This window comes from Jaculus jaculus, chromosome 5 (genome assembly GCF_020740685.1).
Source record: "Jaculus jaculus isolate mJacJac1 chromosome 5, mJacJac1.mat.Y.cur, whole genome shotgun sequence".
Taxonomy (NCBI): Eukaryota; Metazoa; Chordata; class Mammalia; order Rodentia; family Dipodidae; genus Jaculus; species Jaculus jaculus.
In genome coordinates, this window is record NC_059106.1 from 50,770,442 (window position 1) to 50,797,027 (window position 26,586).

At 54.0% G+C, this 26,586-nt stretch overlaps 1 protein-coding gene across 1 annotated transcript in view; it reads left to right on the forward strand.

Annotated features, from left to right (window-relative positions):
* Arhgef10l (Rho guanine nucleotide exchange factor 10 like) overlaps window positions 1-26,586 on the forward strand; it is a 148,103-nt gene that overhangs the window by 38,450 nt on the left and 83,067 nt on the right. Inside the window, exons 9-18 of the mRNA XM_045149085.1 lie at window positions 2,605-2,713; window positions 6,068-6,174; window positions 8,781-8,858; window positions 9,806-9,985; window positions 10,891-11,007; window positions 12,196-12,288; window positions 15,195-15,368; window positions 19,966-20,111; window positions 22,447-22,628; window positions 26,208-26,323. Of these exons, the coding sequence (XP_045005020.1) occupies window positions 2,605-2,713; window positions 6,068-6,174; window positions 8,781-8,858; window positions 9,806-9,985; window positions 10,891-11,007; window positions 12,196-12,288; window positions 15,195-15,368; window positions 19,966-20,111; window positions 22,447-22,628; window positions 26,208-26,323 (1,302 nt within the window). The remainder of the gene's footprint in view (window positions 1-2,604; window positions 2,714-6,067; window positions 6,175-8,780; window positions 8,859-9,805; window positions 9,986-10,890; window positions 11,008-12,195; window positions 12,289-15,194; window positions 15,369-19,965; window positions 20,112-22,446; window positions 22,629-26,207; window positions 26,324-26,586) is intronic.

Consider the following 26,586-nt stretch of genomic DNA (forward strand, 5'->3'; position numbering starts at 1 on the left):
GGGTGGGTGTGAGCCTGGGGGGGGCGCTGTCCCTCACATCTGCACCGCAGCACGTAGAGCTGCAAGCTGTCTGCCCCTTGCTCTTGCCTACACATCCCTCACCTACCAGGTAGTGTCCCACGAGCCTCAAGAATGCCCAGTGCGGTTTCCAACTGTAGGGCCCTCAGGAGTTTCTAGGGATCTTCTTTAAAGATGTAGATTCGTGGCCGGGCCTGGTGGTGTGCCTGAAATCCTAGCACTCGGGAGACTAAGGCAGAAGGATTGGAAGTTCAAGGTGGGAAGTCAACCCAAATAACAAAACGCAGATTCCTGAGCTGCCCCTCCCCTCATGCTAATTCTGCGGGCCTGGGGCAAGGCCATGGTGAGTGTGCTTAGGTTAGACTTTAAAAAGACAGACCTTGGTGACCTTGGACATTACGCCCCTCCATGATGCACAGAGAGGTTCAGCACAAGGAATTATGGGAGAAATCATAGCCCCCTCTCAGATTGGACCCAGGCTTCTAGATGATGCTGTCCACGGCAGTCACTGGGTATCTGCTGTGTGCCCTGGCAACAGTCGTGGGCTGGGGAACCTGAGGATCTGGGTTCAAATCTCAGTCTCACTACTTCCTGATTTGGTCCTGGGCAGATCCCTCAGTCTCTGTGGGCCTCTGCTTCCTTGCCTGTGAGATGACGACATTGGCAGTAGTGGCCTCGCTGTGGCTGTGGGGACTGGATGAGCTGACCCACACCGTGCTCTGCGCTACGCTGAGCTGTACAAACCCAGTGGCTGGCGGCCACTGTTATTGTCTTATTCCCGACAGTTCTGTCCCAAGACCCCTGGGGGGCAGCTATCTTTCCACCCTCATTTAGTATGAGGCTAGTACTAACCACTGGCTTGTGGTCACATGATGCCCGGGGTCAGCAGCTCTGCCTGCTGCATTAGAGCTGGGGCCGGCAGGAGGAGAGGGAGGGACCCTCAGAGGCACTCCTCAAGACCGCACCGGGAGGGAACAGCTTCATTGTGTCAGGAAATGAGGTTCAGAGAGGAGCTGGAGTGTGTTGAGGGCAGAACATTTACACCCCTGCTGACCCACACTCTGAGGATGCCAGGCTGACTCAGGGAGCCACCTTGGGTGTTTGCTGCTTTTCTTGCTCAGGAAAATGCCACGGAAAGACTTTTTGCTGTTCTCCCAAAGACCACTTTGGGGGTTCATAGACAGCCCCCCCTTAGAGGGGTGAGCCCCAGAAGGAAATGAGCAGCTATGTGGAGTTTCTGGGCTTCACATGTGTTGCCCATTAGATTCTACAAAGCACTTACGACCCCTCCTGACAAGAGGCCAAGAATTGTGGCTATAGATGCAGCGAGAGGCCGAGACCCACTTCCCCTTTCCCTTTGTGGGCTGTTTCCAGAAAGCCAGCCTTGTTCCTAAAAAGCCTCCTCCCTGTGGGCTCGGCAGCCTCAGCCCCTGCCCCCAGGCTCTCAGGAGGCTGCTGTCATCCAGACTCCACAAAGTGAAGTGTTTGACCCTTCAGCTGAGGACCCGTGGGCTGCCAGCGGTGCCAATAAGGCCAGAGGAATCCAGGGTAACTCCCACCCCTAGAGAGGCATCCCCACTTCAGCAGAGTTTGAGGAAGGAGGAGGGGTGTTTCCTGGAGCTGTAGGGGTCCATGCAAGGACCGTGTCTCCTTCCATCAGATGAATTAAAGTGAAAGTGAAACAGTCAGGATTTGGGGTGCTCAGTCCCACTGTGTACTCCAAACCACTTGTAGTTCATTCTGGACAGCGTAGATAGAATTTCTACCCTTGGGGAACATTCTAGCAGCTAGTGCTGGCTGAGTATTGGAGGAGGTGCTGGGGCTTGAGGGGAGGGGACAGCAGCTCCCCTGTTAGGCCAGAGCCTCAGTGCCAGGGTATCCACTTCCCGCTGTGGGCACGCTGCCCTCCTCGTTCCTAAGTCCTGCTCGGCTTTCCCCTCCCTGTGGGTAGTGTCTCAGAGAGGAACCTGGCTGGTGGGGACAAGGGGCGGGACTCCTCACCTGGCTCAGAGGATGGATTGGCAGCATTGCCTCTTCTTGGTGGCCCCCAAATCATTTCTAATGCCAGGGAGCAGGGCAGTGCTCAGCATGCTTTTCCAGTCCCCACACCCTTGACCAGAGTAGGCTCATGCTCTCTTCTCAGTTTTGCCACAAGCTCCTGTGACAGGTGAAGGGCTGGGGCTGAGATTTGAGCCCAGGCCCAGTCCTCTGGCCCTTTCCCTCATCCCACATCTCCTTCATTCAGTACCTGTCCAGGGGGAGGGTGTGGTCATGCTAGGACCTCTTCTTGCCCACATGGCACCCCCTGGCTTTTTTTAAATTTTTATTTTCACATTTTTATTAACATTTCCCATAATTATAAAAGAAATCCCATGGTAATACTCCCCTGGCTTGAATGCAGCTGTTCACTCCCACCATCGCCTCGGGCCCCTGCTGCTCACACACGGCGGACTGGGGGAGGCACGGGACAGGAATGAGACAGGGTTGAGTGACTCTGACATCTGCACCTGGGCTAAGGTCCCCTGGAGGCAGGGGTCCCTGGCCCTTCCCTTAGCCTCCCTAATGGGCCTCCCTGCCTTTGCTCAGATGACTCAGCTCATGAAGGCCGCCAAGAGCGGGACCAGGGACGGACTGGAGAAGACACGGATGGCTGTCATGCGCAAAGTCTCCTTTCTACACAGGAAAGACGTCCTAGGTGAGCGGGGTGAGATGCTCAGCAATGTGCAGGGGCAGGGAGAGAATGCTGGGGGTGGTGCCAACCAGTCTCTTCTGGGGGGGCGTGAGAGGGGAGGCTCCATATTGGGCTGGTTGTTGGTCTCCTATCTCCTGGCTCACTCGGCCTCATCTTGCACGGTCCTCTTCATCCCTTTATCTATCACCATCTTGCCAGTCAGCCAGTATTTATGGTATACCTACCAAGCATTCTTGCCTGCAGGCCACCAATGAATTAACAGTTTCTCCACCAGGGCTTCTGGTGCAGTGGCTCTCAAATGAGAAATGACAGTGAAAACTGACTTCTGCTCTTCTGCGTCCCAGGGGAAGTGTCCATCCCATGTCGGGGAGAGCGTGGGATGGGGATGAAAGGAAAGAGAGCCAGGTTGCTACAGGCTGAGGACAGTGGAGCTCAGGGGGAGGTCTGAGCATGCGCAAAGATGCTGAAGGGGGAGGGATGATGTGAGGTGTGACACCCAGGAAATGATGTTCATGACCATCAGTGTTTACAGGCGCTTGTCAGTGCCTCCCCGATCTTCACGGACATTCGTGTGCTAAGTTGCAGACGAGGGGACAGGCACCGAGGGCTCAGGAACTTACTTGCCTGAGGACACGTAGGCATGGAAGGCTGTGAGAGGCCTCATGGGGCTGAAGTGGGGATGGGCTGAGAAGTCAGGGCCAGATCAGCCGGGCTGTATGAGCCTTTAACCTTAAGGATATTGGAGAGTCACTCAGGTTTTAGGTAGAAGTGTCCCCTGGCCAGAGTCCATCAACTGAGTGTGTATTTATTCAGGAAGCGGTTTAAAGTGTCTACCATGTGTCAGGAGCTGTTCTAGACCCTTGGGACACAGCTGTGAACAGAGTTGATTGGAATCCTACCTTGGGAGCTGGGGATGTGCCTCAGTGGGTAGAGTATCTGCCTAGCATGTATGGAGCCCTGAGTTCGATCCCTAACACCAGAAAAACCAGGTGTGGCAGTACATGCCTGTAATTCTAGCACTTGGGAAGCAGAAGACTCAGAAGTTCAAGGTCATCCACAGCTACTTAGAGTTCAGCCTGGGTTACAAGAGACCCAGTCTCAAAAAAAAAAAAAAAAAAAAATCCTACCCTGGATTTAGGCAGAGTTGCGCCTCTGGTCAGGGGGACGAGGAGTGGAAGTGTGACTAAACAGGTCATATAATGTGACAGACACTGTGGGAGAAAAATGAAGCCGGGGGAAGAGGGTGGAGGAGCGACCATAGGGGTGTGCCATGTCCGAAGGCCCTTTGATGAGGCGGCATTTTAGCAGCTGGAGTGAGTCACACAGACGGGAGGGCGGAGTGGCTGGTTGGGGAAATGACGCAGGTGGAGAGAGTCTTGCGGTGCCATCTTGCTGTGCCTGGCTCTGCTGCCTGGGCCTTCCGGGCTTGGCCATCTCTGCAGGCATCAAGAAGGCTGTAAGCCCCACATGCCTACCAGCCAAGGCTGTGGGGACCTGATGCTGCAGCCGCCGAGGCTCTTGTGCTTTTCTTCCTACCTTAGCTGCTCCTCACCGCTGCCCCGCCCCTCCTGGTCATGTGTGAGGCTGGCAGCCGGCACTGCCCACCTAAGGACTGGAGCCCCCAGAGCTTCCGTGTCTGACCATCATCCCACTGTCCTGGCATCCTGGTTTCTTTGTCTTGGTCCCTTTATTCTGATTCCCACAAGGGCACTGGTCTCTTCTCTCAGATAGCGCCCAGATCAGCACTCTTGGGAGGTTGCAGGCCCTGGGGGACTTAGGATCAGCAAGACCCAGTCCCTACCTTGTGCAGCTTACATTTGGGGGGGACACATGGCCTGATGCAGAGGACAGAACATGGTTCCAAGCCTGGGAGAATCTGTGGAGCCTATACTCTATTTTTCACTGCCTGTGCCTCAGTTTCCTCCTTTCTGCAGTGGGCTTAATGTCAGTGCCCATCTCCCAGGCCACGGGGAGACTGATGGCAGTAATACACAGAAAAGCCCTGCGTGGCAGGTGTTCTTGGTGGCTGTCGTCCCTGCCAGCATTTGGCGCCAGGATGGCATCATGCTGACCTGAGTCACATCCAGGCTGTGTGGCCTCCCAGCTGTGACCTCACCTACCTCCCCTCAGAGGTGTAGTAGGTATCTAACTTGTAACACAGGCTGAGCCCACCTGAACTAGCTGGGTATAGGCTTCATGACCTTTCTGCATTTGGGGAGCACTGGTCCCCCAAAAGGGAGGGGACAGGCCAGTGGCTAGGGACTGTTTCTGGGACACCCTTCCCACCCCGCCTACTAACCCTGAGCCTTTCCTAATGTGACCCTCCTCCCAGAGGCGTTATTAATAGCTGGGCGGCTTGGATCACAGGCCAAGAATGTTACCCAGCAGTGCGTGGGGCAAGAGGAAGCCTGGCAGCCGGCGGCTGGGGTGGGTGCGCGGTGATGCCCGGGGCGACATGTGGGCGAGGCAGGAGGGCCTTCACCATCCCCACCCCCACACTGTTGTCCGTTGTCCCTCCTCCTCTTCCTCCTCCGTGTCTTGCTCAGGTAAGGGCCTCCCTGGGTGTAGTGATCCCTTGGTTGCTGGACTCGCGGCCACTTCTTCTTTTTCCCGTCCGCTCTGCAGTCCTCACTTCCTGCTGCCCACAGCTGCCACGGGTGTCAGAGCCACTGAGTGCCGGGGGCCCATCTCCTGGGGCCTGAGCCTCTCATGGGGGGCTGGGAGCCTGCGAGAGCCACTCTGCTGCAACCTGCTGGGTTCCTTTCTGCCCGAGGCCGGCCGAGATGCACCCCACTTGGGCAGGAGTCCCTGTCAGATGCAGCTGAGCCGTCTCCCTTTTGGGTGCCTGTGCATGTTTTTCTTTTTTTTTTTTTTCAATGAAAGTGCAAAGCTGGCTATCCCATTTTTCTCGGGGCTTCTTTTCTTCCCAATTTTTGGCATCTAGATGAAAACTATTTTTAGCGTCCAGTGTCAGGGACACAGGCTGCTGGCCGTCACTAGGCCACAGAGGGCAGAGTGGGTGGGTCTCCAGGGCTCGTGGCTTCTGCCAGAGCAAATTCTGGGACCGAGTCCCCATGGGATGCGGCTTCTCTACCCCTCCCCATCGCTCACTCACTAATTCACTCTCTTCCTCTCTCCCCCTTGCATTTCTGTTCTCATGGATCATCCCAGGCCCTGGGGAGCAGCCGTGGAGTGTGGGAAGCCAGGGGGTTGGCGCTGACCCACGGGCCTCCAGGGCTGCTTCTTTCCACATCTGAGCCCAGGGCGATACTGAGAGGCTCTTAGTTCCTGGGACCAGAGCAGGGCATGTTGTCCGTCCCCACTTTCGCTCTGCCATTGGCCTGTTTCGCTTTCCAGGTGACTCGGAAGAGGAGGACATGGGGCTCCTGGAGGTCGGAGTGACAGACATCAAACCCCCGGCACCAGAGCTGGGCCCCATGCCAGAGGGTCTGAGCCCTCAGCAGGTGTGTGGGGAGGTGGGCTGGGGTCTGTGGAGAAGGGAAGGGTGAGGATCGCAGCCTGCTTTTGGGGGCCGTGTTCGTCTGTCTCTTGAAAGGGCAGTGACAACAAAGGACCACTGGCAAGGAACTGTACCCCATGGGTTCCATACTGTGGGTCCAGGGAGCCCCCTGGTAACCAGGGCATCCTCCCATGAGTAGGTTCTAACTGTTGTGTAGCTTGAAGAAGGGAGCTGTAAGCCAGGTGAGGCGCACGCCTTTAATCCCAGAACTCGGAGGCAGAGGTAGGAGGATCACCATAAGCTCGATGCCACCCTGAGACTACATAGTGAATTCCAGGTCAGCCTGAGCCAGAGTGAGACCCTACCTCGGCGGGGGTGGGGCGCGGGGTAATAGGAGGGAGGGGCGGGTGGAAGGGAAAGAAGGGAGCTGTAGAGATAAAAGGCCAAAAAACGCTCCGCTGTCCAGACAGGACAGGATGCAGGAGTGGTGTCAATCCCTGCTTCCCTGCCATTCTTGTCACCCTGGCTCCTTAGAGCAGTCACTGGCTTCCGCCAGGAGCTGTGGTTCTGTGAGCGACATCTTCTTTCTCCTGGTGTCACCCTGAGATGGGGCAGCTGTGTGGGAGCCTTAGCTGAGTCAGACTTCCTTTTCTGAGCTGAGGTTTGACAGCCATGAAGGCAGCATGAGACTCCACTGCCCTCTGGGGCAGGGGGTGTCATTGAGTGAGATGGGTCGGGCAGCAGTACCTGCCTGGTATGTGGCCGGCAGAAAATCCTGATGCCTGGCCTCCTTGGAAGAGGCACCTTGGCCCGCCCTCCAGCATTACCCGTTGGCTGGTATGGAGTAGCATGTCCCTTTCTGGAGCTCTGGCTATCTGGCCTGTGTCTTTCCTGACAGTTCACAGGGGTCTGCACGCGCTCTTCAGTGGCATTGCCTGCCCTGTTCCATAATGGCTTGTGAGAAGGCCACCCCCGGGCTGCAGAGATGGTTCAGCAGTTAAAAGCCTTTGCTTGCAAAGCCTGCTGGCCTGAGGTCCGCTCCCCAGTACCCATGTAAAGGCAGATATACAAAGTGGCGCATATGTCTCTAGTTCGCAGTGGGAAGAGCCCTAGTGCACCCCTCTCTCTCCCTCTCTTAAATAAATAAAATCAATTAAAAAAAAAAAACTGAAGGCTGTTTCCACCCTACCCAAGTGCAGCCTAAACCTGTCAGGAAGCCAGGCACACCCCAAGCTTCGCACTGCCGTTCAAGCCTGCCGTTCCTGTGCAGCCCTCCTCTTTGTGCTGGTGTGAGCTGGGAGCTGGTGTCTCCTTCCTGTACCCTTTTGCACTTGGATTAGGCATTGTTAGTCACTGCAGAGCAGCTGCTCTCACCTGAGGGTGACTTTTGGCCCCCCAGGGAACGGTTGGCCCTGTTCGCAGATAGCCATGGTTGGCTGTGCCTGGGGTTCTACCGGCCTCTGGGGTGGAGGCCAGAGAAAGTGTTGACTATCCCAGCGTGCACTAGGTAGCTCCTGCTCTGGCTGCTCAGCCCGCAGTCCAGATGTGGGGCTCAGCACGCTGCTCTGGGTGCCGCCTAGTCTCCTGAGGACTGTTGATCTCATGTGTCGTTGTGGACTAGCTTGAATGACAATGACTTTGTTCATCTTCTAGGGCCATAAGGGCCATTAGACAGGCTTGGGCTTCAGGTGGGACAGTGGAAAGAGATAGCGGGGTGTGCCAGGGGTATAGGAGGAGGGGTGAGTAAGGACAGAGCAGGAGTGTAGGCTGGTGGCAGAGGGAGCCTGGACTGACACTCTCAGGGGAGCCATGGGAGTAGAGTGGAGGGCTATTGTCTCATCCCTGGCTCAAGGTGGACAGGCTCCCCATTTGGACACCTCTTATATACGACACCATCTACTGAGCACCACCCAGCTTTCTGGGGCCACGATAAAGGCCAGTGGCATACCCATACCAAAGAAATCCCAATGTCATCACGACCAGGAAGCCAGGTGGCAGCATGCTTTGAAGAGCCCTGTGTAATTACAACTGGCAGCAAAGGGGGCATGCCACACTGCCATGTCCAGAGGAATGTGGCCAGGTCATGAGCAGCTGAAGGGCTGTTGTCCCCTCTGTAGGCTGGTGCAGGCTGACAACCGAAGGGGAAGGTGAGCAGCAGAGGGTTCAGGACTGGGCTCTTTCGTCTGAAGGGAGCACCTGTGAGGTGGGCACCCCAAGGATTGTCCTGCATCAGAGGGGTTGACCAGGAGCTCTTATTTGCCACCAGAGAGGGTCACTGAGCTGGCAGTGCAGTCCATCAAAGCATCTTATAGTTGAATGGTCCAAAGACTGAGGCATCGGCCCATCCTCCTGGAGAGAGGATGTGAAGCCCCATTCCATAGATGGGTGCAAACAGAGGCCGTCAGGAGCTCGTGCTGGAGACCTACCCTCCTTCTCCAGTTCCAGTCTAGGCAGTGCCGTGTATCTCCCACATGGTCCCACATGGCTCTGGGAGGCCCTGGCCCCTGGGTCCTGTAGCTGTCAGCTCCCTACCTGTCCCCAGGGCCCTGCATACAGATCCACCGGCTCTACGCAGCGTGGGCCCACTGACTGTGCGCTTGACTTGAGCAGGTGATCCGGAGACACATACTGGGCTCAATCGTGCAGAGTGAAGGCAGCTATGTGGAGTCATTGAAGCGGATACTCCAGGTATGACCTCAGAGGACTCTTGGGGTCACTAGAATAAAGGCAGGGAGGGCCCTAGAGGGACACTTCACAAAGAGTATGTGGAAATCCTGGCAATTTTAAGGGGAGGGGGCCAAAAGCCAGCCCTGCTTCTTGGGGACAACAGGACAAGTGGTAGACACCAATAATTCCTGAAGTCTGTGTTCAAAGGAGTGACTGTTGTCTGAAAGGAACTTGGGAGTTCCTGAAATGAGAGAGCCAGGTGCTCTGTCTCTTTTTTGTGTCTGTAAGGGACTTGCCACTCCGAGCTCCTGGAGTGCTGGGATTCCCCATGGTTGAGGTAGAATAGGATGCCCTTTCTTTCTCACTCTGGGATGCCCAGGAGGTGCTAAGCAGATGCTTGGGCAGCATGACGCAGGAGTGCCACCTTCTTCTGTGGTTTGAACCCCCAAGACTGTGACTTTTCTCAGATGTTGGACTGAGGCCACTGAGAGAAGGGACGGTTGGTATGGAACCAGGTTTGGAGCCACATGAGGGAGCCAGGCAAAGGCAGAGGATGTGACAATATCCTTGCTTGTGCCGAGGCGACTCCAGAATGTGGCACTAAGTCTGGGAGTTCAGGGAGCCTGGGAGACTTGTGACTTTACTGTCTGCCACACTGGTGGCAGTGAGTTTCTACTCCGCCAGCTTGACCCTAGAGCTGCCTTCTTAGGGTCCTCACACGCAGGGGGTGCAGAGCAGACCCTCTTGCTCCCAACTCGGCTTAACATATAAGTCATGGGGGAATGTGAGTGACAAGGATAGGCTAGGGGCATCACATTCATGGAGAACTTTCTTGAAGCTCATGAGGAGCGAGGGGTACTTCTCTCAGCCAGTCGGAAGCCCACTATGGTCTTCCCAGCTCTTGGGCTTATCTAAGTGGCTTTGAAGGGGTCTGTCCTCACCCCCCACTGCCCCGCCTGTCCTGGCAGGATTACCGAAACCCCCTGATGGAGATGGAGCCTAAGGCTCTGAGTGTCCGCAAGTGCCAGGCAGTGTTCTTCCGGGTGAAGGAGATCTTGCACTGCCACTCCATGTTCCAGATCGCCCTGTCCTCCCGTGTGGCCGAGTGGGACTCCACAGAGAAGATTGGGGACCTCTTTGTGGCCTCGGTAGGTGTCCCCACTAAGGTCAGCTGGTCCAGTCTCCTGCCTTTGCCGAGTTGCCTCACCTACACCAGTCAGAGGGTGGCAGGGTCCCTCAGTCTTCTGGCCTATGCTGGGAGCACATGCAAGGCATGACACCTTGATGTCCCAGGGGAGGTGTGACAGGCCATGGTGCTGCTGAAGCCAGGAAACATGCCAGGAGACCAGCTGGCCTTCAGCCGCAGGCTCCTTACCAGACGCTCAAGGAGTGACCGCCCATGATTGGATCTGCTGGCCCAGGCTGCACCCGTGGCGCCAGGGGGAGGCTGTCTGGGTCGGAGAAGAGCACCGGACTGTGGTCCCTGAGGCCTGGTTCTGCTCCAGCTTGGTTTTGCCATCCCGAGCATGTCCAGGAATGAGGGGGTCCTCTGGATTCCTGCCTGTCAAACTGAAATCCATGGGCCCCCACGATGCAGGGGCGAGACGCCGTGAGCTTTGTCCTTGTAGACCCCTGGGGTCTGCTGGTAGCAAAGCTCAACCATGGCAGCACTCACGAGAGCCGCGCTGCTCCAGGCGGGATCTCCCGTGTCCGCCTATCCCGGGGCAGCGGGGAGAAGGTGGCTGGCTCCAGGTCTCTGTAGCTCACCTGTAGGTGCATTGCCCTGGTGAGGGGTCAAGTGTTCCGTCCTTGAGGGGGGCAGTGAGGAGAATTTTGTTTGCTGGGCATTGTAAGGAAATGGGTGGAGTACAAGCAATGTCCCTGTCTGCTGCTGTCCCCTCCCTCCTCTGCCCGTGGGCAAGGATTGCCTAGGAAAGACTCTGGTCCTTGTGACCCCAGGACATTCTTTACCCCAGTTCCTCTCATAAGCCGAGTGGCAGAGTTCCCTCTCTGCCCCCGTACTGACACTGCTCCCATGCCTGGCTCTTCACAGTTCTCTAAGTCCATGGTGCTGGATGTGTACAGTGACTACGTGAACAACTTCACCAACGCCATGTCCATCATCAAGAAGGCCTGTCTCACCAAGCCTGCTTTCCTCGAGTTCCTTAAGGTTGTTCCCTTCACTGGGGCTGCGGTTGTTGAGGAGGCGGGAGGGAAGGACGCTGTAGCGCCAGCTTTGACGTTACAGCTGTGGCTTGGGTTATCTGGAGACCCAGGAGGAGGACGAGAGGAATCAAGGCTGTATAGGCATCGTGGGGCCCTGGCACGTGGCCAGGGTGCAGGGCAAACCTGGTGTGCAGATGGCTGTGCATGGTGAGTCCTGTAGGGCTCGCCCCTGTGGACCATGTCTGTGGCGTCCTCATTGTGAAAGGACAGGGGCAGCTCCTCCAGGTCCTGGGTGTCACGGGGGAGCATAGAGGTTTGAGATTTTGGAGAGCTTTAGGGTCCTTGAGTAGCTGCGGTCATGCTCATAGATTCCCTGGGTTTGCAGTAGGCGAGGGCCACAGAGCCCTGTCCACAGGGAGCCCGCGTTCCCAAAACGACTCTGATGGGTGAAGGTAAAGACTCTGCGCCCCGGACAAGAGGACGCGGGTCAGGAAGGCTTTCTCAAGTGGGAGCCACCTGACCCGGGTCCTGGGGGAACGGTGGTATTCCTTGGAGAACAGGGACAAAGGTTGGAGGCAGGAGGGTGGGGGCGGCAGAGACTGGGAAGATTGTGGGGGTCTGAGATTTCTGTGAGGGCATCCCAGGAGACAAGGCCAAGAGACAGCGGGATTTAGTTTGGCTGTTAGTTAGACCTGCAGGCTCTGAGGCGAGGTCGGGGTAGTTCAGGCCGGGGGGGGGGGGGGCACGGACGAGTTTGGAGCTGGGGCCGAGGCAGTGGAGGCTGCGGCAGAAGCTGTGGGGTTGGTGAGAACGAGGTTAACAGGTGGGTGGCAGAAGGAGCTGCGAGACAGGACAGCGAGTCCCCGAAGCCCACCCTAAACCAGACCCACGCATCTGCTTTTAGTTTGAATGAAGTTTGTATTGGATCCCTCTTGAAGTCTGGCTTTGTGAATAAACTGCTGGACTTCCCAGTTTTGCCTCTCATTGGGAGACCTCCATTGGTCATTCAGGTCTCGCCAGTGCCTGGCTTCCAGGAGGCTTCATGGTGGGAAGGCTGATGACTATGGATACGGGGTTGAGCAGCCCCCTGAAGCCCAGGGAGAGGCGCCCAGGACAGGTACCAGGTCTGGACCCTGGAGCCTGGGCCCTTCCTGCCGAAAAGTCAGTGAACGACGTGGCCTTATCCCCACAGAGGCGGCAAGTGTGCAGTGCGGATCGTGTCACCCTGTATGGGCTGATGGTGAAACCTGTTCAGAGGTTCCCACAGTTTATCCTCCTGCTCCAGGTACCGCCTGGGGCTCCCCGAGGGCCAGGGTGGTGGTGGATGGAGGGGACTGGCTGGGACTCATCCATAGTTCCCTCTTCTGTGGGCGTGGCCTCGTTTTTCTCCAGTCCTGGCGTGGCTCCCCTCACGCTCAATAGTGCACTGTGTGTGTACATGAGCGTGTGTGAGCAGATGCATGTACATGTGTGTGCAGATGGTTGTACATGTGTCACTTGTATGGAAAAGCCAGAGTTTGATGTTAGGTGTTTTCCTCAGTTGCTCTGCTCTGTATTTTTTTGACACAGGCTCTCTCACTGAACCTGGGGCTCGTTGGGTCAGCTAGACCAGCCAGCCAGCAAGCCCCAGAGATTTTGTCTCTGCCTTTCTCTTGCAGGGATTACAGGCGTGTGCCATCATGCCTGGCTTTTATGTGGGTGCTGGTGATCCACACTCGGGTCCTCATGTTGGCATGGCTAGCATTTTATCCACTGGGTCATCTTCTCAGCCCACACAGCATATTTTCTACCTCCTCCCAGGCAGGACAGGCAGGAAGGGAATGAGGCCGGTCCTTCCTTAAAAGCCTGCTGACCTCACTGTGGTCAGGTATTGGCTTCAGCATGGGCCCAAGATGCTTGGGAGCACCAGCTGCACCCAGGGCCCTGAGAGCCTGGACTGCTGCTCCGTGGCCAAGGGTTCCAGGTCAGGGGTGATCTTTGGGCAGTGGTGGTAGCTGCCAGGCCAAAGGCATGTTCACCTCTGTCTTCAGAGCTGTGGGCTGGGGGTGTGGGCTCTGACCCAAGCACATCATCTACCAGCAAGTCGGTATTCACCCCGCATCTATATTTGCCGTCAGCCCACGGCGTCTCCGACGTCTCCGTGTGATGGGAAGCATGTTCACGTGTGTAACTGTCACCCCATCCATGGAGCTTTCTCACCTTCCCTATGTGAAACACCAGACCCATGAGCAATAATTCCCAGTGCTCCTGTCCAGCAGCCCCTGGCAGCCACCCCTACTTTCTGTCCCTAAGGCGTTGGCACTTCGAGGAGCCACTGCTAAGTGGAACTGCACAGCATTTGCCTTTTGTGTTTAGTTTCTTTCACTTAGTGTTGTGTCCTCAAGGTTCAACTGCCGTAGTGTGGGTCAGAGTCTCCCCCTCCTGGAGGGTGGCTTGTATGCAGAGGCCACTGTAGGCTTACTGTTCTGTCCCTCCATGGACATCGGTACCTGCTCATGTTGGCTGTGGTGACTGCTGTGGACATGGGTGGGGAGCTATCTCTTGGAGAGCCTGCTGTGAGTCCACTCTTTTGAGCCGCCAGGCCATTTTGTTCTCATCAATCCTTTTTTTTTTTTTTTTCTTTTTCAAGGTAGGGTCTTGCTGTAGCCCAGGCTGACCTGAAATTCACTATGTAGTCTTAGCCTGGCCTTGAACTCACAGTGATCTTCTTACCTCAGCTTCTCAAGTGCTGGGATTTAAGGCATGCACCGCCATGCCTGGCTAGAAATTTTACTTAAAATTTTTTACTTTTTAGCTAGAGCACACGAGAGAGATAGAGACACACACACACACACACACACACACACAGAGAGAGAGAGAGAGAGAAGGGGAGAACTGATGCACCAGGGCTTCAGCCACTGCAATTGAATTCCAGATGCTTGTACCAACTAGCTGGCATGTGCAACCTTGCTCTTGCCTCACCTTTGAGCATCTGGCTTATGTGAGATCTGGAGAGTCAAACATGGGTCCTTAGGCTTCACAGGCAAGTGCCTTAACCACTAAGCCATCTCTCCAGCCCCTACTTTAAAAATTTATTTATTTTCTGGGCTGGAGAGATGGCTTTGGTTAAGGCACTTGCCTGTGAAGCCTAAGGACCCTGGTGAGAGGCTCGATTCCCCAGGACCCATGTTAGCCAGATACACAAGGGGGCGCAAGTGTCTGGAGTTTGTTTGCAGTGGCTGGAAGCCCTGGTGTACCCATTCTTTCTCTCTCTCTGCCTCTTTCTCTGTCTATAGCTCTCAAATAAATAAATAAAATAAACCAAAAAATTAAAAAAAATATTTATTTACTAATTTGCAAGGAGACAGAGAGAAAGAGAAAGAGAGAGAGAGAGAGAGAGAGAGGGAGGGAGGGGGAGAGAGAGAGAGAGAGAGATATTGGGCATACCAGGGCCTCTAGCCTCTGCAAACAAACTCCAGATGCATGTGCCACTTTGTGTATCTGGATTTATGTGGGTAGTGGGGAACTGAACCCAAGTTGTTAGCTTTGCAGGCAAGCACCCTAACCACCAAGCAATCTCTCCAGCCCAGAAATTTTACTTTTGAAAATTTATTTGCACACATGTGTGTGGAAGGATTGGGCATAGGGGCACACCAGGGTCTCTTTCCGCTGTCCATCCAGCTTTTAATGTGGGTGGCTGGGGAATCAAACCTGGGCCAGCAGGCTTTGTAAAGAAGTGGGTCATTAACCACTGAGCCATGCCACTAGCCCCTTAGTCTCCTTTCTTTAAAAAAAAGTTTTAATTTATTTTTTGCAAGGGGGGGGGGAGGGAGAGAATAGGCACACCAGGGCCTCTAGCCACTGCAAACAAACTCTAGATAAATGCAACACCATGTGCATCTGGGTCCTTTGGCTTCATGGGCAAGCACCTTAACTGCTAAGCCATCTCTCCAGCCCCTTAGTCTCGTCTTCTATGTCCACATCCTCTGTCCGGATGCAAGCTGCACCCTCAGGACTGGTCTGTGTAAGGAATAAGGAGAGTGCGGTTTTGACTGCAGGCTGGGGGTGGGACTGTGTGCGTGTGTGAATGCATACATGAGAAAGTGGCTATGTGCATGTATGGGCATGCATTATGTGTGCATACGTTCCTGTGTGTATACATGTGTGTGAGTGTGTGTGGAGTCCCAGTCATGTTCTCTCTGGCCCTGGCAGGACATGCTCAAGAACACTCCTAGGGGTCACCCCGATAGACTGTCACTGCAGCTGGCCCTCACAGAGCTGGAAACGCTGGCTGAGAAGCTGAACGAGCAAAAGCGGCTGGCAGACCAGGTGGCCGAGATCCAGCAGTTGACCAAGAGCGTCAGCGACCGCAGCAGCCTCAACAAGGTGGGCGCAGGGCCTCCCCACTCACGCTCCCCAAGCTGAGCACCCAGTTCCTCACCCGGCCTCTACTGCTGCCTGCCCGAGACTGCCCACTAGGTGGCAGTGTTTTCTGAGAGAGGGGCGGCCTAGCTCTTGAGCCCACAGACTTTGGACTTAATGCTCAGAAGCTTCACTGGACCCCACATTCATTGTGATTCGTGTTATTTTAGAATAAAAGTAGGCTTTGTTCATTAGTGTAATTGCTCGGAAAGAAACCAGAAATGATAGCCTAGGATTATTGTTAAATGAATGGGCTCTGGAATCTGGGTTTAAATCCATAGTTTTGAGCCAGTGTGGTGGTGAATACTTGTGGTACCAGCAATCTGGAGGCATAAGTAGGGAGATCCAGAGTTCCGGCCAGCCTGGGTTAAAGCGTGAGACCCTGTCTCAAAAACAAGCAAGCAAACATTCAGACACTGCTACTGGTTCTTGTCATGTAGCCTCAAGGGAGTCTCCCAACAGCTGAGCCTGATTCCTGTCCTCTGAAACGAGCATGCAGTCGTGCCTCATGAGCGGCACCGTGAGGTGAAGGAGGGAGCCAGTGCAGCCCTGTCCCAATGTCCTTAGCAGAAAACGCTAAACCCATGCTAGGATTTGAGGTGGGCACTTAGGAATGTTGTAGTAGAAAATCTTGAGCAAGTTGCAGATCAGTTGGTGGAGAACTCTATTTTCATTTTTAAACTTTATTGACAACTTCCATAAATATAAACAATATACCATGATCATAATTCCTTCTCCCCACCCAATCCTTCCCCTTCCCAAATCCCCCCTCCACTGAATTCCTTCTTTCTAACTAGTCTCTCTTCTATTTGAGGTCATCATTTTTTCCCCTCCTGTCATGCAAATCTTGTGTAGGTAGCATCAGCCACTGTGAGGACATGAATATCCAGGCCACTGTGTGACTGAATGACAGCATTGTAAGCACTCCTCCCCTTCCTTTGGCTCTTACATTCTTTGTATCACCTCTTCCGCAATGGTCTCTGAACCTTGGAGGGTGTGACAGAGATGTCTCAGTGCTGAATACTCCATTGTCCCTTCTCCCTCCTAGGGTTTATGACCTCCCTAGCCATAGGCTTTTTGTAAGGTTTTCAGTACCAGGCAGAGATTCCCACCTGTGGAATAGACCTCAAGTCCAATCAGAGAGCAGTTGGTTTCCTCCAAAACAGACATGCTACCATTGCACCAATTGTTACATTTGGCCTGGCTAGCCAGCTGTGGAGCTTACAGGGTCTACTACTGGTTAAGACTATTTATGTATTTCCCACTAACAGGCTACATAGCTCTTTCCAGTATCCTGACAGCTAGTCAATAGAGAGGAGGTTTCCAGCTCAGCTCCAGCTTGATTTCTCAGTGATTATATATATAAAATTTTTATTTATTTGAGAGAGAGAGAGGGGCAGATAGAGAATGGGCACACCAGGGTCTCCAGCCACTGCAAGTGAACTCCAGATGCATGTGCCACCTTGTGCATCTGGCTTATGTGGGTCCTGCTGAATTGGATCTGGGTCCTTAGGCTTTGCAGGCAAGTGCTTTAACTGCTAAGCCACCTCTCCAGCCCTAAAATATTTTTAAATAAATATTTTTATTTATTTATTTGCAAGGAGAGAGAGAGAAAGAGAGAGAGAGAGAGAGAGAGAGAGAGAGAGAGAGGGAGGGAGAGAATGGGCACATTTGGGTCTCCAACCGCTGCAAGTGAGCTCCAGATGCATGCACCACCTTGTGCATCTGGCTTATGTGGGTACTGGGAAATTGAATCTGGGTTCTTAGGTTTTGTAGGCAAGTATCTTAGCTGCTAAACTATCTCTCCAGCCCTAACAATACAATTTTTAAATAAATATTTTTATTTGAAAGGAGAGAAAGATAGGGAGAGAGAGAAAGAGAGAAAGAATGGGCACACTCGGGTCTCCACCTGCTGCAGATGAACTCTAGATGCATGCACCATTTTGTACATGCATCCAACTTTATGTGGGTACTAGAGAAGAAAACCCAGGTCATTAAGTTTTGCAGCCAAGTGCCCCAGCCCAGATACACACACACACACACACACACACACACACACACACACACACACACACATTTTTGAGGTAGGGTCTTGTTCTAGCCCAGACTGACCTGGAATTCACTATGTAATCTTGGGCGTGGCCTCAAACTCCTGGCGATCCTCCTACCTCTGTATCCCATGTGCTGGGATTATTAAAGGCATGCGCCGGCTCTTTTTTAGGCATGTATTTTTGAGACAAGGTCTCAAGCAATTCATGCTGTCTTTGAACTCCCTATGTAGCCTAAGAATAACTTTGAGCTTCTGATGGAACTCTTGCCTGCACTTACTGAATGACAGGATTACAGGCGTGTGTCACCACACCAGTTTATGTTGGTGCTAGTGATCAGACCCAAGGCTTCCCCACACAGGGTCCCTTGCTCCCTGGGGGACTTCATGGACAGTCTCTGCCAGTTTGGGGACCTGCTCAGTAATGGACCTCTCGCCATCACCCAGGGAGAAGTGGAAATGAAACTGGGAGGGGATGAAACCAGACCCTTGTGGCTATTTCAAAATGCTGACTCGGGAACCTTCCATCGAGAAGCTGGTGCAATAGCCGAGTTTTCTTTTTCCTTTGTAACCTGCTTTGGGGACTTTCCTCTTCCCAATGTGGGTCTTGGCACACGTGGCTCACTTCATAGGGGGATCTGCTATCTGTCCTCAGAGTATGAGCTGTGTTTTCATGAGCTGGTGGCTCCTGCCTCATTTGTGGACACTAGGGAAAACCCAGACCACAGTAACTGTGGGGCCCCTGAGGCCTCCCATGGGGTGGGCGCCGTGGGCTGGCCCCAGCTGCTATGAAGCCCTGTGTCAATTGCACAATGCCGGCAGCGCGTTGTGCCAGCCTTCTTTCTCTGCTTTCACGCAGCCAGTGGGGGCTCTGGGCATACATCACAGACACCTGGGATCTCAGAAGCCTCAGGACTGCTGAGCCAATGAAGAGAGTTATGCAGTGTTCCTGTGACCCACAGTGCCCGGCCTGCAGTGGACATGTGTCACTGGGGCCTCCCTCTGTGTGTCCATCTGAGAGTGCTGGAGAGCAGAGTGTACCCTCCAGAGGAGGCCTATAGGGACGGGAGAATGACTGTCAAAGTCACAGGCATTGCTCATGAATCTTATTGGATTCTCCTTCACTCCTAAAAAACCTTGTTATTATTATTATTATTACTTTTAAAAAGATAAAGCTGGGTGTGGTGGCGCACGCCTTTAATCCCAGCACTCGGGAGGCAGAGGTAGGAGGGATCACCACAAGTTTGAGGCCACCCTGAGACTACATAGTGAATTCCAGGTCAACCTCGCCTCAAAAAACAAAATGAAAACAGAAACAAACAAGCAAACAAAAGATGTTTAGATGTTTCCAGGGACCCCTGGGTAGCTTGAGAACCTCCCGCCTGTCCAAAGTGGGAATAATTGGGTGGAAGGTCTGTTCCCACCTTCTCACGGGGTCCTGTAAGGATCAAGATGAGGTGAGGTTGTTTGGTAGGTCAAGGCGCAGCCATGGGGCCCCTTCCATGTCAGGTGTCCCTGCAGAGCCACACTTCCCTACGGTGAGATGATCTTGAACAGTAACACTGGGACAGTATCATGGTGACAAGGCCATCTATGCTCACCTCATGCCACACGCAGGGCCCCTGTGCCCTCTCGGGGCCACACTTACTGTGTGCCTGATGTCTGGGCCATTTGTCTGGTCCAGTGAGCTTTGCAAATGATGTAGCCAGGCCAGGTCCCATGCCCGTTTCTTACGTGATCTGAGCAGGGTTGAAGTCACTTCTGCCACTCTGCAGCTGAGGAAACCGAGGCGCCAGCGGAAGTGGTATGCCAAGGGGTTCCTCTCTGCGCAGTGGGGCTGGGGCTCAGAGCCCGTGTCTATCATGGGGAACCTGCCTGGTGAGGATGGTCACAGGGTCGGGGCCGGCCCACACGACGGCTGCTCAGGCTCTCCAAGGCCTCCCTTAAGCAGGTAGCCTAACGTGTGTCCCCTGTTCTTGTCCAGTGGCATCTTGTCACCCAGTGATGGAGGGGTGATTCTGGGGTCCTCCTCTATATCTTCTTCCCTCCTTCCCTTCATTCTCTTTCTATTTATTTTTTGTTTATTTGTGTGTGTACGCAACACATGCATGTGTGTGTATGCAAGGCATGTGTGTGTATAGACACCCCAGAATCTCTTGCTGTTGCAAATGAACACCAGATGCTTGTACCACTTTTTTTTCATCCAGCTTATGTGGGTGGCTTGGGAATTGAACCCAGGATAGGAGGCTTTACAAACATCTTTAACCACTGAGACATCTTTCTAGTTGCCCCTCCTGCTTTTTTCTAAGACAGGGTCTTACTGTTTAGCCAAGACTGGCCTGGACTACAATCCTCCTGCCTCAGCCCCTCTGAGGGCTGGGGTTACAGGTGTCCACCAGCACACATCCTTGGTCTCCCTTTCTGCATGGTGGGAGCATTCCATGTCTCTGACCTGGTGATGTCTGTGTGGTAGCCTGGGCAATGACATTGATGTTGAACTTCTCTGTTCCCCAGCTGTTGACTTCTGGCCAGAGGCAGCTGCTACTGTGTGAGACCCTGACTGAGACGGTGTATGGAGACCGGGGGCAGCTGATCAAGTCCAAGGAACGCAGGGTCTTTCTGCTCAATGATATGCTGGTCTGCGCCAACATCAACTTCAAGTGAGAGCCTGGGCTGGGACTGGGAGCACCGCCCTTTCATGGCTACTGTTTCTTTTATTTTATTTATTTAAGAGAGAGAAAGAGGCAGATATAGAAGGAGAGGATGGGCACACCAGGGCCTCCAGCCACTGTAAACGAACTCCAGACTCCAGACACATGTGCCACTTGGTGCCTCTGGCTTACGTGGGTCCTGGGGAATTGAACCTAGGTCCTTTGGCTTTGTAGGCAAATGCCTCAACTGCTAAGCCATCTCTCCAGCCCTATTCTTTCTTTTTCTAACCATCTCTTAGCCAGCCCCTATGCTGTGGTCCCACCCGAGCATCATTTAAGTTTCAGATACTCCATCTTCCCTGTGACCTGCTCTGTTCCAGGTCCCCACTGCTGGGAAGGAGTTGGACTGACCATGGTCAGCCCCAGTCTTCAGGCATCTTGCTGTCCATTGCATAGGACTGGGTGTGCCAGGCTTTGTACCTGGTAGCTGAGCCACTTTGAGGGTCTTCCAGACTTCTACCTCAGATTCCTGCCGCTTTGGTTCATGTGGGGTCCTTCTGCAGGATTAAACCCCCATAGTGGGGATTTGCCTGTGGCATGATGGTTCTCTGCTCTGAGAAGGCTATAGAAATGTCCAGACTCAAGTGGTGGGCTCATCCCAAGATAATTGGAACTGGGTGGAGTGAAGGTGGTGTCCTGTGAGCTGTTTCAGGTTTTGGGACCTCACACAGGACAAAGCCTTTAGTCTTCCTTGAATATTTAGAAGACTCAACATGCTGGGTCCACACTGCCCCTAAGAGCTGGGTTCTGAGGCTTGTTCTCTGCCATTCTCCTGTCCCCACCAGCCAAGGCACTTGCAAATGGCCCTTCCTTGATGCCCCCTAGAACTCTAAGCTGTAATCTTTCAGCAGGCTCCTAGGAGGGGCTTGGCTCTCAAAGTCTGGCACTTTAAGAACCTCGGGGATCCATGGAGAGGGAGAGGTTCGCAGAGCCAGCTTGTATGCTCCTATTCATGGCCACAGAGTGGACTCCATGACTGTTTTAGATTAGATGCTTGACTCACTGCTGTGACAAAACACCTGGCAAAAGCAACTCAAGGAAAGGATTTATTTTAGCTCAAAATTTGAGGGAGTGCAGTGCAGTCCATTATGGCTGGGAAGGCGTGGCCACAGGAACATGCGGTGGCTAGTCACATTTCATTGGCAGTCAGGAGAGAGAGAAGGGGGGGGGAGATTAATGCTGGTGCTCAGCTGGCTCTTGCCTTTTTATTCCATCCAGTAGAAAGGTACCACCCACCTTTAGGGTACATCTTCCTATCTCATTTAACCTAATCTAGAAACTCTCACAGACATGCCCAGAGGTTTGCCTTTGGTGGTGATTCTAACCCCACTCAAGCTAACAATTGAGATTAGCCATTGTTAGGACTGTCTTGGTTATAGACATCAAGTTCTGGCAGAGGAACTAGCTGGGACTATCTACCCATCATCATCCATCCGTCTGTTTGCCCATCAGGTGTATATGGGGCCCTTGCTTTTTGCCAGCTCAGAACCCCGAACCAGCCTCTGCCTCCTGATGCTTGTGGTCTGGTGGGGCGCTCAGATGAGAGAGTCTTTGTCACAGGTAGACGGGGACGGTTCCCCGTGGCGGACGCTCTCAGCCACTTGTCCGCTCACCCAGTACCACACGTCTGAAGTCCCGCCACATGCAGGCATTGGGCCAGGGACATGATTGTCACCCTCCCTGTATCCGTGCTGCTCAGGGTCTGGCAGGGTGTGCAGAAGGAAATAACTGCCCTCCAGTTTGGGGACAGCAGTTAGGTCATTTGGGCTGATGCACTAAGCCTTGCTGAGTATCAGAACCCTTGTTGGAGATCCCAGAACCTCCAAGCAGGGCTCTTGTGAGACTCAGAGGGTAGAAACAAGCCCAGCCCAGGGAGAGCACTCTGTATGGTCCCAACTCGGCCCATCTCTGGTCTTGATGACCGTGTCTCCCTCCACTCCTGACATCCAGCCCAATGGTTGTCCCCCAGAAGTCCCGGCCCTAAGGGAAAGCTCATTCACAGTAACGCCTCCCCTTCTTGTCTTTTCTCCAGGCCTGCCAACCACAGGTAGGTGGCTCGCAGCTTGAAGGCTTGGGAGCATGTGATTGTTTCTAGGCCTGGGCATCCTGGTGCAATGCCATGGTGTGGGCTCGCTGTTTTGCCCAGCTTGGTTTGGGTTTGATTTCTTGTGCTTTGGGCCATGTGGGCCGTGCGGAGCCTGGCTGAGTTGGGGTGCTGGGGAGTGGCTCTGTGCTGCCTCTAAAGCAGGCCCCAGCAGGCTCTGTAGCTCTATTCTTCCCTTAGGGGCCAGCTGGAGATCAGCAGCCTGGTACCCCTGGGGCCCAAGTACGTGGTGAAGTGGAACACGTCGCTGCCCCAGGTGCAGGTGGTGGAGGTGGGTCAAGATGGCGGCGCCTATGACAAGGATAACCTGCTCATCCAGCACGCGGGTGCTAAGAAAGCTCCAGTCGCCGGACAGGCCCAGAGTGAGTCCCTCCCTGCCACTGTCCCTCTCCTGCTAGGATTACAGCCCTGGCCAGGGACTACAGGTTGATGGGACTACAGGTGTTGCAAGTCCTCTCTGTGCCTCACCTGTGTGGGCAGGCAGGTCCGGCAGCCTCACCTTTGCCCTGCGCCCCACACGTGCTCCCCGCCCATCCCCCAACAACCTCACACAATGACCAAGGACAGACAGACGCAACTGCTGGGGCCCTTCTGCTTATTTCTTGCTTCTTTGTGGGACCTTGGGGCAGGTGTCTCCTGGCTGTATCGAGTGTGCCTTCCAGTGTAGTGAGGGGCCCAGGAGAATTCATCTGTTCCCTAATCAGGGTTCCAAGGCAGATCAAGACTATCTGTCCCTACCTAGACCCATGTCTCCTTGTCCTGAACATACCCTTCAGGCTCTATGGGTCAACAGGAAAGTCACTGGCAGTGTCTCTCCATAGCTCTGCCAGCATGTTGGTCACAACCACTGTGTGCCTAGACCTTTGCAGTGGCCTCCGGGCTGCTCTCCCTCCCTCCCTGCCACCCCACTCGGTCCTTCCTCCAGCTTCCCCAGAGCCAGCTCTTCCACATACAGATCAGGTCTGCATGTCATCCCCCCACCGCCATGGTTTCTGTTGTCCCCAGAATAGAGTCCATAATGGGGACGTCTGCCACCTCCTACCTTCCTCTCCTCCCCTACCATGGCACCCCAGCCTCTGGGGGATCCTGAGTAGGCCATCTATGTTCCTGCCCTCCCCTGTCCTGTGTAGTGAGTGTGCCTTTCCTTATCTTCCCCATAGCAGCAGTCCTTTATAAAATATTTGGGGTGAGAGTTGACTATGGGCTTGCCAGGGCCTCCTGCCTCTGCAAATGAACTCCACACACATGTGCCTCTTTGTGTGTCTGGCTTTACATGGATACTAGGGAACTGAACCCAGGCCATTGGGCTTTGCAAGCAAGTGCATTTAACCACTGAGCCATCTCTCCAGCCCCCGTGGCAGCCTTTCTGATGACCCGAGGTTGACCCCTGGCCTGTCTTGGACTCAAAGCTCCAGGCTGAGCTTCCCTCATTGTTGGTGATGGGTGGTGACTTGGCCTCGCCCTGTGCTTGGGGCTCGGGGATAATAGCCTATAGCTCTGACAGGCAGAAGCAGGAGACCCACACACCTTCCACAGGGGCAGAGGCGCTTGGCTTTCGCTTCCTCTCTCCACCACCATTTGGTCACAGCCTGACCTAGCGGTTGCCTCACAGGCTACCCACGACTGTGAAAACCCAGGGCATGATTGCAACACCTGCTTTCACCCTTGGAGGGGACATGGCTGTATCCACTTCCAGGCAAGAGAGCCAGGAGGGTTCCTTGGTCCATGTGTCCCTCTCAGGGGCACCTTCAGCTCTGACTTGACTCCCCTCTCCCTGCCCACTCTTGGGCTATTGTTTTGGGACTCCCATCCCTTATGCTGGCATTCTGTAGCCATGCTTTTAGGCTACAGCCGGATCCCCTTGAGTGGGGAGAAATTCATGTTGAGGGCTGGGGTGACGGCTCAGTGGTTAAAAGCACTTGTTGTGTAAGCCTGACTCGATCGGCCTTCAGATTCCCAGAACCGATACATAGCTGGGCTGTGGTACATCCGTCTATGATCCCAGACATGCTGACGGCAGTGGGAGATGAGGTCAGGCGAATCCCAAAGCTCAGGTACCAGCTAGCCTGCAATCTGCAGTGGCAAAACGAGAAAGACCCTGTCCCACTCAAACAAGGTGTAGGGTGAGGACCGATGCACCCACCGTCTCTGACCTCCACCCATGAGTATTTTCTTACATGGCCACGGTGTACACACACACACACACAGTCTTACTGAATCTCAGTTAGCCTTGGATGACTTAAAAAATATTTTTAGGGCTGGAGGGATGGCTTAGTAGTTAAGGCGTTCGCCTGCAAAGCCAAAGGATCCAGGTTTGATTCCCTTGGACCCACGTTAGCCAGATGTAAAAGGGGGTGCACGCATCTGGAGTTTGTTTGCAGTGGCTGGAGGCCCAGGCACACCCATTCTCTCTCCCTCTTTCTCTCTCTACCCCTCTTTCTCTGTCAAATAAATAAATAAAATTTAAAAATGTTTTAAAAATATTTTATTTATTTGAGAGAGAAAGGGAGAAGTAAGTAGATAGATAGATAGACAGACAGACAGGCAAATAGGGAGAGAGTGGGCACTCCAGGGCCTCCGACCACTGCAGATGAACTCCAGATGCATGTGCCACCTTGTGCATCTGACTTACATGGGTTCTGGGGAATTAAACCTGGGTCCTTAGGCTTCACAGGCAAGTGTCTTAATTCTAAGCCATCTCTCCAGTCCCTTGGATTTCTTTTTATTATATTGGTATTCAGAATCTGAACACATAGAAAGCTTAGTGCAATCAACTCCTTGTGTTTATAAATCTTGAATAACTGTAAAACCCAAACAAAACACAAATTGAATAAATAAAACAATAAAATTTCCATTCACAGCATTAATTTAATGTGATAGATGATGCTTTGTGGAACTCAAATTGCTCACAGGATGGATGTGGCACGCTTGCGGGGCAGGTTCCCATGAGTCTTCATGTGAACGCTCCCATGAGTCCCACAGCCAGCCACATTTCTCTGGCTCCCATGCAGACAGCTTCCTGGCCTTCCCACTGGGGTCAGACCTCATCCCCATCTGAGGTGGCTCTGCTTTTTGCTTGTTTCTAGTGACCTTGAGGTAGCCCTGCTCAGCACTCAAGTTCACCAAAGCCCTGACCCTATGTGTCCAGAAGTGGCTTTATTGTCGTGAGCTCTCGGGGTGTGGAATGTGTGCATGCTTTTTATATTATCACTTCAGTGAGAATCCAGAACAGGGCCTCTACTCCCCAAGAAACCTGAGAAAACAGCCGGAGAGACCATGGCCTTAGCGAGGGCCACCTAAGTTCCCAGCGTGGCATTCAAAGACATGCCCACGTGACTTCCCAGGACTTGCCCATCGCGTCCTGCCTGCCCTTCTGCTCTGTCATTTGCTTTCCTCCTCTCTGCTCTCACGGCTCCTTTGTGTAAGCGCCTGAGCTGTGTACCGTTTCATTCCCACACTGGCCCATCACCCTGATGTCTTTCTCCCCAGCACCTTCCACCGTGGTTAACTGGCCATTTCGTCCCCCAGCCTGCCTGTCCCCTCAGGTTGTGAACTTACTAAGAACAAGGACCCTGTCAGTCCCAATAACTGTCATCTCCCTGCTACCTGGAGCAGAACCTGCTCACAGCAGGTCCTCCGTAGAGCTTGCTGGTCACAGGCTGGCGTACTGTACCCCTCGCACACCCAGGCCCTGCGAAGTCTCCTCAGCTCCCCAGGCACAGCTGGCCCAGTCTTTGGGTCTCCTACGACCCTCTGTCCAGATTGTCTGCAGCACAGTCCCAGCTGGGAGATTTGTCCTAGGTCTCCCCAATCCTGGTCACGCTTCCTCCTGTGTCCCCTCTACCCTGCAGTGACACTGCCTGCTTTACATTGCCGACAGATGCATGTTCTTCTAGCACCTTCCCCAGCCCTCAGGCTGAGTGGGGTGTGTTCTCTGCCAGACAAGGTGTACCTGGGCCCCCCGCGCCTCTTCCAGGAGCTGCAGGACCTGCAGAAGGACCTGGCCGTGGTGGAACAGATCACCCTTCTGGTCAGCACGCTGCATGGCACCTACCAGGTGGGTGTGGCACTGGGCCTGGAGAGGGGCCTGCTCTCTCTCTGTGTGCCCTCTATGAGTGCCCAGGAGCAGCAGAGAAGACAGAGGCCTTCTGACACTCTCAGAGCCTTTGAAGGGTCTCTGGCAGGCGCCTTGCAGTCCGTGGCTGCAGAGCAAGCCAACAACGGGGGACCGTCCCTCTGGGAGGAGGCTGCTGGCTGACTCTGATCCTGGGCCAGGAAGCCCTGAGTGGGTGACGGTCTCCTGTGTGTGGCTGAATGATC